Source organism: Dermochelys coriacea, chromosome 10 (assembly GCF_009764565.3).
Source record: "Dermochelys coriacea isolate rDerCor1 chromosome 10, rDerCor1.pri.v4, whole genome shotgun sequence".
Lineage (NCBI taxonomy): Eukaryota > Metazoa > Chordata > Testudines > Dermochelyidae > Dermochelys > Dermochelys coriacea.
Genome location: NC_050077.1, coordinates 69,317,862 through 69,330,433, shown reverse-complemented (window position 1 = coordinate 69,330,433; position 12,572 = coordinate 69,317,862). Strand labels below are relative to the sequence as shown.

The window sequence follows — 12,572 nt, the reverse complement described above, 5'->3', positions numbered from 1 at the left end:
GAAGAAAAGACACAGCTTGTGGCAGATACAGCAAAACAAATTGATTCGTTCGTCAACAAGGGGAAGAGAAAATATATCGCTATCACTGTCCCTAAAGAAACCATTAGAATGAATGAAGAAACACTAAAAGAAATAAGTAATTTTACCTACCTAGGGAGTGAGCTGTGCAATGATGGTGACACCATGACAGATGTCAAAAAATGATCATCAAAAGCAGCAAACAACTTGCATAAACTTGAAAAGATTTGGCAAAGTAGCATGATTGGCACGGACAAAAATTATGAATTTTTAACACTGACATCACGTCTGTCCTTTGTGGAACCGAATCATGGAAATCTTCAACAGAAATTGATACGAAAATCAACTCATTTCAAAGTAAATGCCTGTGAGAGATCTTCAGAGTCCATTGGAAAAGTTTTTGTAACATCAGAAATTCTAAGTAAAACAAACCAATCTAAAGCATCAAATATGGTAGGATGACGATTATGGACATACTTAGGACATGCTTTAAGGATGCCTCCAATATGACTTCCATGACAAGTGATAATATGGACAGCACCTGGAAACAGAAAAAGAGGGCAACTAGAAAAGCATGATGTAGAAAATAGAGAAAGAAGCCAAATCCATTAACAAGACAGTCAGAAGCCAGAACAGATCAGCACAAGACCAACATACATGGCCCAATCTGGTGAACGCTGTGCGCACCTGAGGGTGTGGGAGAATAGTGAAAGAAAAGATAGAAAATCTTGCAAACAATTATTTTCTTTTTAAATACTGATGCTTTAATTAAACAATGCAAAGCATGGGTCTGACTTGCCCCTCTTCCTCGGGCAAGCAGCCTTTACTCAGCCTCTATAGGTCTTTTGAAAACAGTCTACAGCCTTGCTGAATTACACCCTGCCTTGAGAGTATAAATAAATTGTAACACTATGGTATACATTTTACCAGGTGATTTTTTTCCTGCATGTGTAAACATACCTGGGAGGTGGGGGAGGGACTGTTTGGTAACTTTCATGTTCACTTAGTTGGTTGTTCAACAAAATACAGCCAAGGGTCTTTTAGACCTCAGAAAGAAGAAGGGAAAAAAGCAACAGAGACCAGGCTGACATCTATTTTTAGAAATATATGAATCCGTACTTATTCTTTCCTTGGTAATATTTTAAAAGAGAAGTGTGTGCCCCCCACCCCCGTGCTTGAAGATGCCTCGTTCTCGTCACTTGTTCTCTACTTTCCTGTCTATACCCCTTCCCTCAAGGCTGCAAGTCCACCCAATAATGACAGGATTAAAAGCTGGTTGTTGAATTTCTATCTTATGCCATGTCCCTAGTGACCGTATGCCCAAGATGACTCACTAACACAGAGGTCTGTCTTGTTGAACTGTTTCATCATCGAACCTGATATCAACCACTAGAGGGCAACAGTCAGTTTTTTTAGCCATGTATACACAATACCAGGCTTCAACAGGTGTCCCTGCACAAAACTCAATACTGGCTTGAAAAATGGATTCACTAATTCATTTCAAATATTTGCTGCTAGGGTAATTTCTCAGAAATTATACTGTTGGGGTGGAACAGGGGACTGACCTGGTCAACATAAAGGAAAATACAAGTTTTATATCTATTCAAGCACTAAGCACGGTGCCATTATGGAACAAAAAGCAAATGCTGAAAATATAAATGAACACCAAACCATGCCACGGTGTAACAAAACATAAACGATCCAAAGGTCCAAGTTATAGTGGAGTTTTCCTATTATAAATATGAATTTTTTACAAATATGAAACATTACAAAAATGTGAAGATGGCAAACGCCAGAAAAGCTTAGCTAGTCATGGAGATTTTTGGTTGTTAATAGTAATGCGCACTACCATAAGCCTTTTTACAAAAATGTCTTCAAGAGCCCAGTTTTCAAACAGTGCATCTAAGTACAACTCTGTCCTGCATCTGGATCAGCAGATAAGTATACAAATGGTTGTTTCATGCATACCTAAGTGTCATTTTGAGCAGGAACATCCCTACTAAGGTGCTAGCATTTAGACATCCCCTTTTTTCTGTGTTGTCTTCTACTATCAGGATGCCACTTCCTCAGCATGCTACCAGCAAAAAGGGTTCAGTCAGTTAATAACTTTTGCAATGGTAGATGAGAGGAGGTGTAAATGAAAAATCATGTAGAGCCTCTAAAGCAGGCTTGTGATCTGCAGATTTGAGGGCAATTTGGGAGGGAATTGTAATGAGAGGTCAGATAGAGATTTTATATTAAAAGACATGGCACATTTTAGACATTTTTAATTAACAGAGTAGAGAAGTTCAGTGTTATTGATCGCCACTTGTAGGGATAATTTGTGACTATCGATCAAAAATTAATTTTCCAGTAAGAGTTCCTTTTCATGCCAATGTGTTCGCCCTCATTTACACTGATCACTGGGTTTTCTGGGGTGCAAAGACCAGATTAGAAGTCATTTATTTAATTTCTTTTTTGTTTTTAGAAGCCAGAAAGAATGACATCATTTGCTAACTGCCAATACATACAAGGAACCAATTGTAACCTGGCTGACCTACCTTAGTATAATTCATTCAGTCTTGTAAAATAGAGATTTTGCTGCAATACATACATCTGATTTGCGAAGTCCTGTGTATGTACTCTGCCTATACTGATCATTTGGACATAAAATGAAGATTGCCTTAATGATCATGTAAATGCAAATGGCATATAAATGAATCCTTATAATAGTATTTACATTACATTATAAAAATAGAGACTATACTTTTTTTCAACATTAGTGGACAAATTCTCAGTCAGTGCCAATTGTCACAATTGAACTGACTTCAGTGGAGCTCTGATGATTTACATCAGGTGAGGAGATGCCCCCAGATATTTTCAATATTATTTATGTCATACATATGGGCTTCTATAAATATTAACTTCCTTCCCCCACATTCAGAAACTTTATCTGAAAATTGCTTTTCTCCAGCTTTTCACATCATTTCCAGTTATAAGTTTGTGCCTTTGGTGTTAATTTGTAAGCACTAATTTGTGATGTTTCATTTTATGGTTTAGAATGACAACACGATGATCATTTTAGCAACTGGTAGATCATATGGAACTAATATTCCCTGTGAACTCTAAAGCACACTAAAGGAGTTACACATGCACAAACACAATGTTGTGCCATGGGAATGATGATCTTGAACAAGTTTCAGGAAAAAAGTGTGCACTATTCTAAACAAAGTTTTAAAAATAGCTTCTGCACAGAATGATTGATTCCTACATTAGTGAAATTTTGCTCTCTTCTTCCTATTTAAAAGAATAACCTTTGCACCATAAAACAGGGAGGAGAGGTGGAATGATGAGAATGGCAATGAGTGATGAATATGGGAATTTTGGAGGATGAGACAGTTCCATTGTGTCTTTGTGATGTTTATCTTTCCAAATTGTGAACTTTCAACATACTTGAGTCCAGGGGTTTTGGGTAGTCGGGTGTGTCCCTTCCCGACTTTATGACTAGGTGGGAGACTCCTCTTACAGGGGACTTCCTGCTAAAGAGGAAATTCATAGCCAAAATGGGTTTGCAAAGACAGATGTAGCTGTTGCTCTTCTATCAGGAGACACAAAACTTACTTTTAGTAATTATTTGAAGAAGGATTCAAAAACAGAATTGACTAATTGCCTGTTTGTGAACATGACAGTTTTCAAATGTCCATCTGTTCAAATACTACATACACACAAGACAGATATAGCTGTGGATGCTCAGGACGTTTGAAAAATAAGACCAGTTATTTATGTACCCAACATTATGTACGCAGGGTAAAATCCTGGTCCCACTGACAGTCCCCTGTAATATTTTGTCAATGGCAAAACTCTGATTGACTTCAATGGGGGCCAGAAGTTTCTCTCCCAATCTTGAAAATTGTGGGCTTGCTGCTTGCCCATAAAGGAGAATCATAAAGAAGAGGTTCAAGGTCGAAGTTTAAATCCAAACTGCTCACACTATCATGATTTTACTTCGTATTAGAAGAATAGCTGTGCTCCCTGAATTAACTCCTGTCTTTTCTTTCCTAGTCTCCACCACTTTCAATGCTTATCTCACTGATGCACCTTAATGTAGCACTACAATGAATACAAAAACATGGATCATAGAATTCCTATTTTGCTTTCTTCAAGCACAAAAGCCATATGACAGTATCCTGTTCCCTCGTTAAACTGTGCAAAGGTCCATCTATAACATAAAGAGACAATGTCAAAATTAAAAATACAAAAACCAGATCTACCCAGAAGGTATTCATTTTACAACTACAATTATTTCAAAAAATAATCTTTTCAGTAGCTAAAAATAGTGCTTCAAAAAGGACACTCATATTACTGCCCAATTCAGTATAAATAAATCAGTGGATGTGCATCATCTGCTTTCATAGCATGTGTGTACCCTGCGTTTGTTTACGTTGGATCACACAGTAAATTGGGTGTTTGGATTTTCACAGTCTAAGCTATAGCCCAAAATAACAAAAGAGAATAAAAAAACCTGACTTGCTGTGCAGCTTGAGGTAAACAAACCTGCAGATTAATGATGCCATCAGAGATGGAGGGTAAACAGATATTTCTTTAAATTGGGCTACTCAGTGTCTGGAGTTTAATGTTTCTGAGTGAATTAAGTGCTGGTGAAAGATGTTGGCAATATAGCATTAGGGCCCAAGTTCTCCTTTAACACATGCAGCAAGGCAGTGGTCATGTACACTTCTCCCACACCAGCACCTTTGCGTCTCAGTTAATGCTCGCCTCTCTACTGAGATTGCTAGTAAGAATGCTAATTTTGATAATGTTTGTTGCGATGAAGAAAATCTGTCCTATGGGAGCTGGACAGTGCCCATTTTACAGAGGCCAAAGAACAAATCAGGTATTCATGTCTTTTGTCATTGGACTTGGCCCAAATCTGAACCAGTGACCAAGACGTGAAAACTCTGTAAAAATATCATAGGGGACTGAACGACACATGGGATTGATATTTGGAGCATGTAGTCGATTGTCAATCCCATAAATAAGGCAGTTTTCAGCACTATCAGATGATATGGCTGACTAGTGCAACTTGCCTTCCCATTCATCGCCCTTACATCTGCTCTGGCCTGACAGTCTAGAATTGAAAACACAGGGGACCAATAGATAATGGCCCCATTGTCAATCCCATAAATCATTCAGTCTCCTGAGGGGTTTTTATTCCATAATAAAGCAGGATAAAAAAAACAGGGGGATAAGTGGAGCTGCAAGAGGTAGAAATATATTATACAACTAGTGGGTGAACTGTATCTAAATATCCAGACAATAAGGAAAAAAGCAATAGGTAGTATTCCAGAAACGTTTCACAAAAATTACTCGCACTAAACACAGTCTACTATAATTAACCACAGTTTATAAAATGCTAACCAGTCTTTCAGTGACGTGCATTGCAACACCAAAGGACCTGTTACCTGTAAATCACTCCAGGGCAAACTAGGCAATTTATGATAGACTTGTAAAAAAAACCACTAGTTAATTAATTCTCAAAACCAGTAATTAATTCCCCGCACAGAACTCTTAAAGGAGCATACACCAAAACCAGCAGCTGATAAATTTTAACCTTAGAAAAAACTGATGGAATGGATTAGAGACTTTTACAATTTTCCCTCAGTACTGGGAATATGTGGTTTTCATGTTTCAAGTGAAGGTTAAAAGAAGGGTTTAATACAATTGAAAGACTCCGTTTTTCAATTTCCTGAACTTACAGTCCTGATACTTTCTCACAAAATCCTTTGTTGATACAGAAAATTATCAAAATATGAAAAGACTCAAGACTTGTCATTACTATAGTGATCAGCACAAGTGTAATGTCAATAAATAAATAGCTAAATAGAAGAAATAAAGAGAGATATACATATATATCAAAAGTTTATAAATTAGCTCTGTTCTGTTGTTTTACGATGAAAATGAGCATGTTCTCTATAAACAAGTAAATTCTTTGGTGACATGGATTGTCTTTTCAATTTGTGTGTCTACACTACCTATACCACAACAGAGCTCTAATCCCAAATTGAGGTGTCTAGGTGCTATTGCAATATAAATAAATAAATAAATAAATAAATATTTTTTCAAGCAATACACCTATTAAGGAACATACATTATACAGACTTACACATTGTCAGAACTTCCAAGCAGTCAGGAAACTTTGGACTTGAGGACAGCGCTATTTCCTTTTTGGGAGAAAAATGGAGACACACTGGATTAATAAATTATTCTGGTCCCACTTTATTTACACTATATGCAGTGTCTGCCACATAATAGCTTTGATTAGAGATGTTAAATAGAAAAAAAAACAGCACATATTAGATCTATTTCCTAAACAGATTTTCAAAGCTTCTCAGGAACATGCCAGTCACAGCGGCATCCCTTGCTACGTCAATCTCCATCAGAGCAGTTTGGACAGATGCGGGATTGCACAGTTGCAGATTGTTTCCTAGCTCAGTGCAGGTCTAAATGACAGTGCTAAAAATACTGGCAGCCACAGGAGCTTTGTCTACGCTAGAGTTCTCACTGTTTACTACTACTGGTGGAGCTACGTTAATGTTAACAATGGTGGGCAATTTTTGCAAACAACAATCACCACCAAACAAACTAGCATAGGCCCATTGAAGACAACAATGTGTTGAATATCTTTGTTGCTTGCTAGCGGAGTCAACTTGTTTTTCCCCTGGATATTACCCAACAAAAAATGAAAACCACTGGAGATAGTTGTTTCCCCTTTTGTGTAGAACTTTTACACAACTGTTCTATTCTTTTTATCACACTATTGAGGATGGAAGTATTATTGATATAGTTTAACCACAGTGCTCAGTTAAAATTTGTCTAACTAGGGTGATGTGTTATTTTGCTCACTGAGAATGGTCTGTAGACATCAGTTATAAATTCCTTCCAATGACTAAGGCATGATGACACATTTGGCATGAATTACACTTCAGTACTAAAACACTAGTTTGCAATACCGGCCATCACGAGTAAATATTTTCCACTCATACCTCAACAAATCTCTAGGAATAATTAGTGTGACCAGCTATATAAATTAATTCCCAAGCTAAAGGAGGTCTTGGCAAATTTAATTTTATAAAGATCACTGAAGGATAAGCTTTCACAATGGCTTCTCCCTTGCACCACAATGAGCATTTATTCTCTCCCCTCCTCCTCTTCCTTCCTGGTGTCCCTGCCTCTCATCCTTTTCTTCAGTGCATCCAAAATGCTGCTGTGAATATCAGCTTCCTTGCATGACACTTAATACATGTCACTCCCTCTTTAAGCCCATCCACTGGTTTCCCCTTGTCTCTGGCAGCATGTTCAAACTCCTGTCTTCACTTTCCAGGTTCTGTACACCATCACTTTCTACTCCCCAACCCTTGTTGCCTTTGCCTTTACACTGTCTAGGCTACAAGATGTGTGTAATAATGACAACATGGACTCTTGGTAGTGAATAAACCATGCTAGACTGGCATAATGTACAGTAGTAGCAGAAGTTATTAAAACAGTACAGATGTCCATTGACATTTTGATTTAAAATGGCGTCCTACAGGCATTTTATAAGCATGAAATGCAACATTTTTGCAAAAGTTTCTGAGATCTCAAATGGGACCATCCTTCCTGGCTATTTTCCTCTTGCTGATTGCAGAATCATCCTATTCTACCTCATGATTTTACAGAATGAGATTCCTAATCACACCAATTAGCTTGCATGAAAAGTTTTATTACATGTAGAAGTACTTGTAACATATTTTCACAGGTCTCGATTTTGCATTTTTTATTTCTCTATGTGTATTTAGGATCACACACATGCTGTGTTGCAATCATTTTGAGATTTTTCCTTGGCACTTGAAGAACACAAGAGGTGTTGGTATTTCTTACCACCTAGGTCTTCCTTTATTTAAGGTTCTTTTGAATAGTAAATTAGGTTTTCACTATCCTTAGATAAAGTATTAGCTAGAAAGCTACTCATATTCAGTCACAGTCTTGAAATTACCATATTTCTTAGTAAATCTCCTAATTCAACCAATATCAAATACACTTTCTTATGGACTGTGTCCAAGCATAGGTCCTGCACTGAATTTCACCTTTTGTTCATCTGCTTTCTCCTAAACAATGACAGTGCACAGCACAGCACAGCACGAGACTACACTTGTATCAGTGTCTTCTAAGTCAAATCTGTCTACTTTAATTGACAACACTTACTACTGTCAGAGTCATTGGTGGTGGTGGTGGAGAAGCTGTATTCTGTTACACTTAAGCAACACCAATAGTTTTTATTTTGTTTTCATGCACTTTATTCCTAAGTGAAACTTGTAAGTCCAAAGTTCACTGTGCTGTTATGCAACAGAAATCAAATACCCTATGCTGCTCCTTTCAGACTTTCAGTGTTTGTTCCTGTTCACAAGGGTGTATAGACACCCTCTTGTGGAAGCTGCCCATTTTACATGAGAACAGTATGCACACAAACCCACATACCAGCACTTATTTGTCTCGGAACTATAAAGTGCTCATCCTGCAGAATAGTATCCTGACATCTAACAAACCAAACCCCATAACTCAGCCATTCTACACTTAGAATCCATCCTCCAGTTATGGGGCAGAGGGAAAACAGTTTCAGACTTCCACTGGAAAAAGCAAACCAGAGGACACGTGACCAATATATTTTAAAGGCTATTTTATCAAGAATGATATTTTTCCCTAATACAGACATTCAAAGGAATAAATGCCAGAAAGTGGATTTTCTCATCCCTAGTCCAAAGAGATTATTTTTCTCTTCCTCGGTGCAGTAACTGCAGGAGTTTAGCTGGTTCCAGTGGGCTGTTATAAGGCTTTTATTCATTTTATTACGGACAGGTAATTTAAATATCTTTCTTAATACACTCTTTGTGTCAGCCATAATTCATAGCTATCTTGTGACTAAGAAAATAAGATCTCCAACTCATACATGTGTAACCCTTCTGCCAGGTGGCGCTGGCAGCAACCAGGGCCAGGTTCAATATCTAGGGGTTCGTTTTCAACAATACAATACAGAACCAGGTCAAGACCCCATCCAGTAACCTGGGAAAATTACACACCACCCCTTGGCACCTTTGACAGTCAATACTTCCCCACATGCAAGCACAGAGTCTGAATGTTGAGAAGAAATTTTTAATGAAAGGAGGGAAGTCACCCGCCATTAATTAGGGGAAAGGCCAGAAGCAGGATTCATAAACATAAAACTGTGAGCAGGACACCCACCCCAGAATGCATGGGGCAGAGTCGTCTGCCTTATGTTCTGGAGTCCTACAACCAAAAGTTCTTTAACTGAGCTGTTACCAGATGTGCCCGTTACTTTGGGATATTTATTTATTAGGAAAAAGAAAAGGCGTACTTGTGGCACCTTAGAGACTAACAAATTTATTTGAGCATAAGCTTTCATGAGCTACAGCTCAAATGCATCCAATGAAGTGAGCTGTAGCTCACGAAAGCTTATGCTCAAATAAATTTGTTAGTCTCTAAGGTGCCACAAGTACTCCTTTTCTTTTTGCGAATACAGACTAACACGGCTGCTACTCTGAAACCTGACATTTATTAGGGTTACTCTTCTGGGGGGTGGCGAGGGGGGGATTCTGTAATTCTATTAATGTACTGCTTATGTCACTTGTGTGTTCATGTGGAGCTCTACTCCTTCTTTCTGCAAGTCCCCTCCCAATAGAGCTATATTGCAGGACCTAGGTTCCCCAGGATTGGGTTCCTCCAGCTCTAGAACCAGATGCGCGCGCGCGCGCGCGCACGCGCACACACACACACACACACACACACACACACACACACACACACACACTCTCTCTCTCTCTCTCTAACAGAGCAAGTCTGAGCAGACCGTGTCAATCAGCACTCTCAAGCTGACCCCCTTATATGTCCCTGTACTCAATGGGCTGGGTCAAGCAGCACTTTCAAGTTGTCACCCTTATATGCCCCTGGTCTCAAAAGGCTGGGCCAAGCAGCACTTTCAGCTGCCACCCTTATGTGCCACAGGTTTAACATGTCCCTATCCCCACTTTCACATCACAATTGTACTAGTAGTAACCCACTTGATGAGCAAACCCCACAGTATTTTTGGGCGCTACAGGGATCTTTAGCTTAAGTGAAAGCAGCATTGCTGGAGAGTAAACGGAGGAAGCTAAAAACGCAAAAAAGAGTAAAGTTCAGAGAGAGAGAGAGAGAGAGAACAAACCAGCTTAACCATAAAAGTTATAACTACACAAAGAGGGCTAAACAAACATACAAGTTACATTATTAAAGATTAATACGAGGTAGAAAACACAGAGAGAGAGAGAGAGAGAGAGAGAGAGATCTCACCCACTCCATGGAGCTTGAATTGGTCAGGGTTCCCAGGTGATGGTGGTAGCTCAGGGTCCTGAGTGCTAGAGACAGGCAAAGCCCCCACCACGATCAGTGAGGAGATGGGGTTCCAGTGGAGCTGATACAGAGTTTCGGTCCATGAATCAGAACACTTACTTGAACATAGGTAGGGGTTTTTGTAGAGAAACAACAATGGTTCAAGGGAGAACACTAGATTTGTTTATGGGTAAACTGATGACTCAAGGGTTTTCTTTAGGCAAGACAATAGGAGCTGATCACTCTTGGCTCTGGGTGGTGTTTTCTTCCAGAGAGCGCACAATGCAACTAGGCTGCTTCAGTATTTTGGATATCAGCCAAAGATTCATTACTAGAATTGGTCTGATAACTGCTGAGCTGGATGTGTGCAGTCATAGGTTCATTAACATCTGGAGCAGAGATTCCTCCATGATGGAGTGCTTCCTTGCTTTTCTGGTCCCAGAGTTCAGTGCGGTTCTTTGTTCTCCATTCTGTATGCAAATGGAGATGTCTCCCTGTCCCATCTTTCATGCAGATGAGGCTAGGGGAGTTGTCTCTGTTCTTCATTTTGTATGCTAATGGAGAGGTCTTAATCTTGTCACCCTTGTCAGGAGGGGTCTAGGTGTGTTTCCCCAATGCCCTTCACTGCTCTCTGCAAGCCTTTTCTCTGATCGGTTTTGGTTCAAGCAGAGACTGGTGGTGGTGGAGGGGTGTCTTTCATGAGTCAGACAGGCTAGATACTGCATCCTGGTTCCCCAAAAACACAGAGCTGACTGGTATCAGTGTCCCCCTCTGATTCCTCACAATACTCCACTCACAGTGGTTGTCCTTGGTCAGGGACGCAGGGTTCAAAAGTGCATCTGTGTGAGTTCACTTCCAACCCGGGGAAGAAGGCACCTTGCTTGTTCTGCCATCTGAGCACTTGTTTGGCCTGGCCACCCCGCTAGCCACTGCTCTGCTACTTTCGCCAGCCACTCCTACCGACCGCCCATCACTTACATTCTGCTGCCACCTACGTCTCTCCTGTGACTTCTGTAGGTCAGTCTTTTAGCTCTCAGCAGGGTGGGCATAAACACTGCCCCACCACAACCAATTTCGGCTCTTATTGAGTACTTAAAATAACAAAAGGCTCCTAATGAAGCCTATTTAGCTCTATCTTTGAACAGTGAGGTGGGACAGGTTAAACCAGACTGGGGACCTCTTGGCTGGGACAACTGTCCCCAACTCCCCACCACTCTTACTTTCACAGGGGTCTGGCATTCGAGCCCCAGACTTAGCGAGTTCCTTTCAGCTGAGGGTGACCCCCTCAATCAGGACAAGCTCAGCACAGTTCTGCTCCCCTTTAGTCAAACAATGAAGATAACATTTCATTACCCCGGCATTCAGTACTAAAGTGATTTGTAACCCAACACCAGCCAAAGCTGATCACTTGGAGCTACTAAACAGCTCCTGCCTGCTAGATACCTATGCAGAGTAGTTGTGTGCATGTAAATACAGTTTGCTCCTGAAGTCTCTCCCACTCCCCAACTAGCAGTCAGGGGAGAGTTCATTCAGACCCTGCTTACACATGCTTTCAACGACTCAGGGAGCACTGAAGAGCAATGCACACTGTACCACCACAATCACCTTCCCCCATGCTGATCCTCTTTCTTCTCTAGAGAAACTTATTAAAAAAAAAAATTAATTAATTAAGGCCTGGATTCCTCCCCCCCAACAGTCAGAATACTCTACCAATTTTCACAATCCTAGAATAACGAGATGTTTTGCTAAAATGAAAAGCAATGAGCTAAAAATGTTAATCTTTAAATAGTCATCATAAGGTTTCAGAGTTATTGTCCAAATGAGACGAACTGGGGCAAGTCACACCTGCTAGAGTTGTTCTTTCAGGTGTTCTCTCTGATAACACTGCAGTGGTTTAACATTCTAATGGCTTTCTTCATAAGCCTAAGGGCAAAGAATTTTTCTTTAATTAAAGCTAAGATTCTGTAAAAACTGATAGTGTTCTCCAGAAGAGCACTGCTTCTGCACAACACTTTGTACTCACACTGCATGGAGATCTCTAGTTTCTTCCTTCCAAGTATACTGTACTTTATTATGACCATTTGGGGCTTTTGTATAGAGATCATTTATCACTATATTTATCTCCAGACTATTCCTGGATTCCCCATATTATACTG

The 12,572-nt window shown here is 39.8% G+C and overlaps 1 protein-coding gene across 9 annotated transcripts in view; it reads right to left on the bottom strand.

Moving 5' to 3' along the window:
• The window catches only part of LOC119862023 (predicted GPI-anchored protein 58), a 63,858-nt gene that overhangs the window by 43,890 nt on the left and 7,396 nt on the right, over window positions 1–12,572 (bottom strand). For 4 of the 9 annotated variants that reach the window (XR_006274970.1, XR_006274973.1, XR_006274969.1 and 1 more), the window contains exon 2: window positions 6,161–6,218. The exons of 1 other annotated variant lie outside the window; for it this stretch is intronic. Coding sequence is in view for 3 of the 8 variants with exons in the window: in XM_043494711.1 (XP_043350646.1) it covers window positions 6,161–6,218 (58 nt within the window). In the remaining 5 variants the exon portion in view is untranslated. Of the gene's footprint in view, window positions 1–1,956; window positions 2,195–6,160; window positions 6,219–10,377; window positions 10,586–12,572 lie in introns of those variants that run through there. 4 more of the 9 variants (XR_006274971.1, XR_006274972.1, XM_043494713.1 and 1 more) reach the window with 2 other exon arrangements.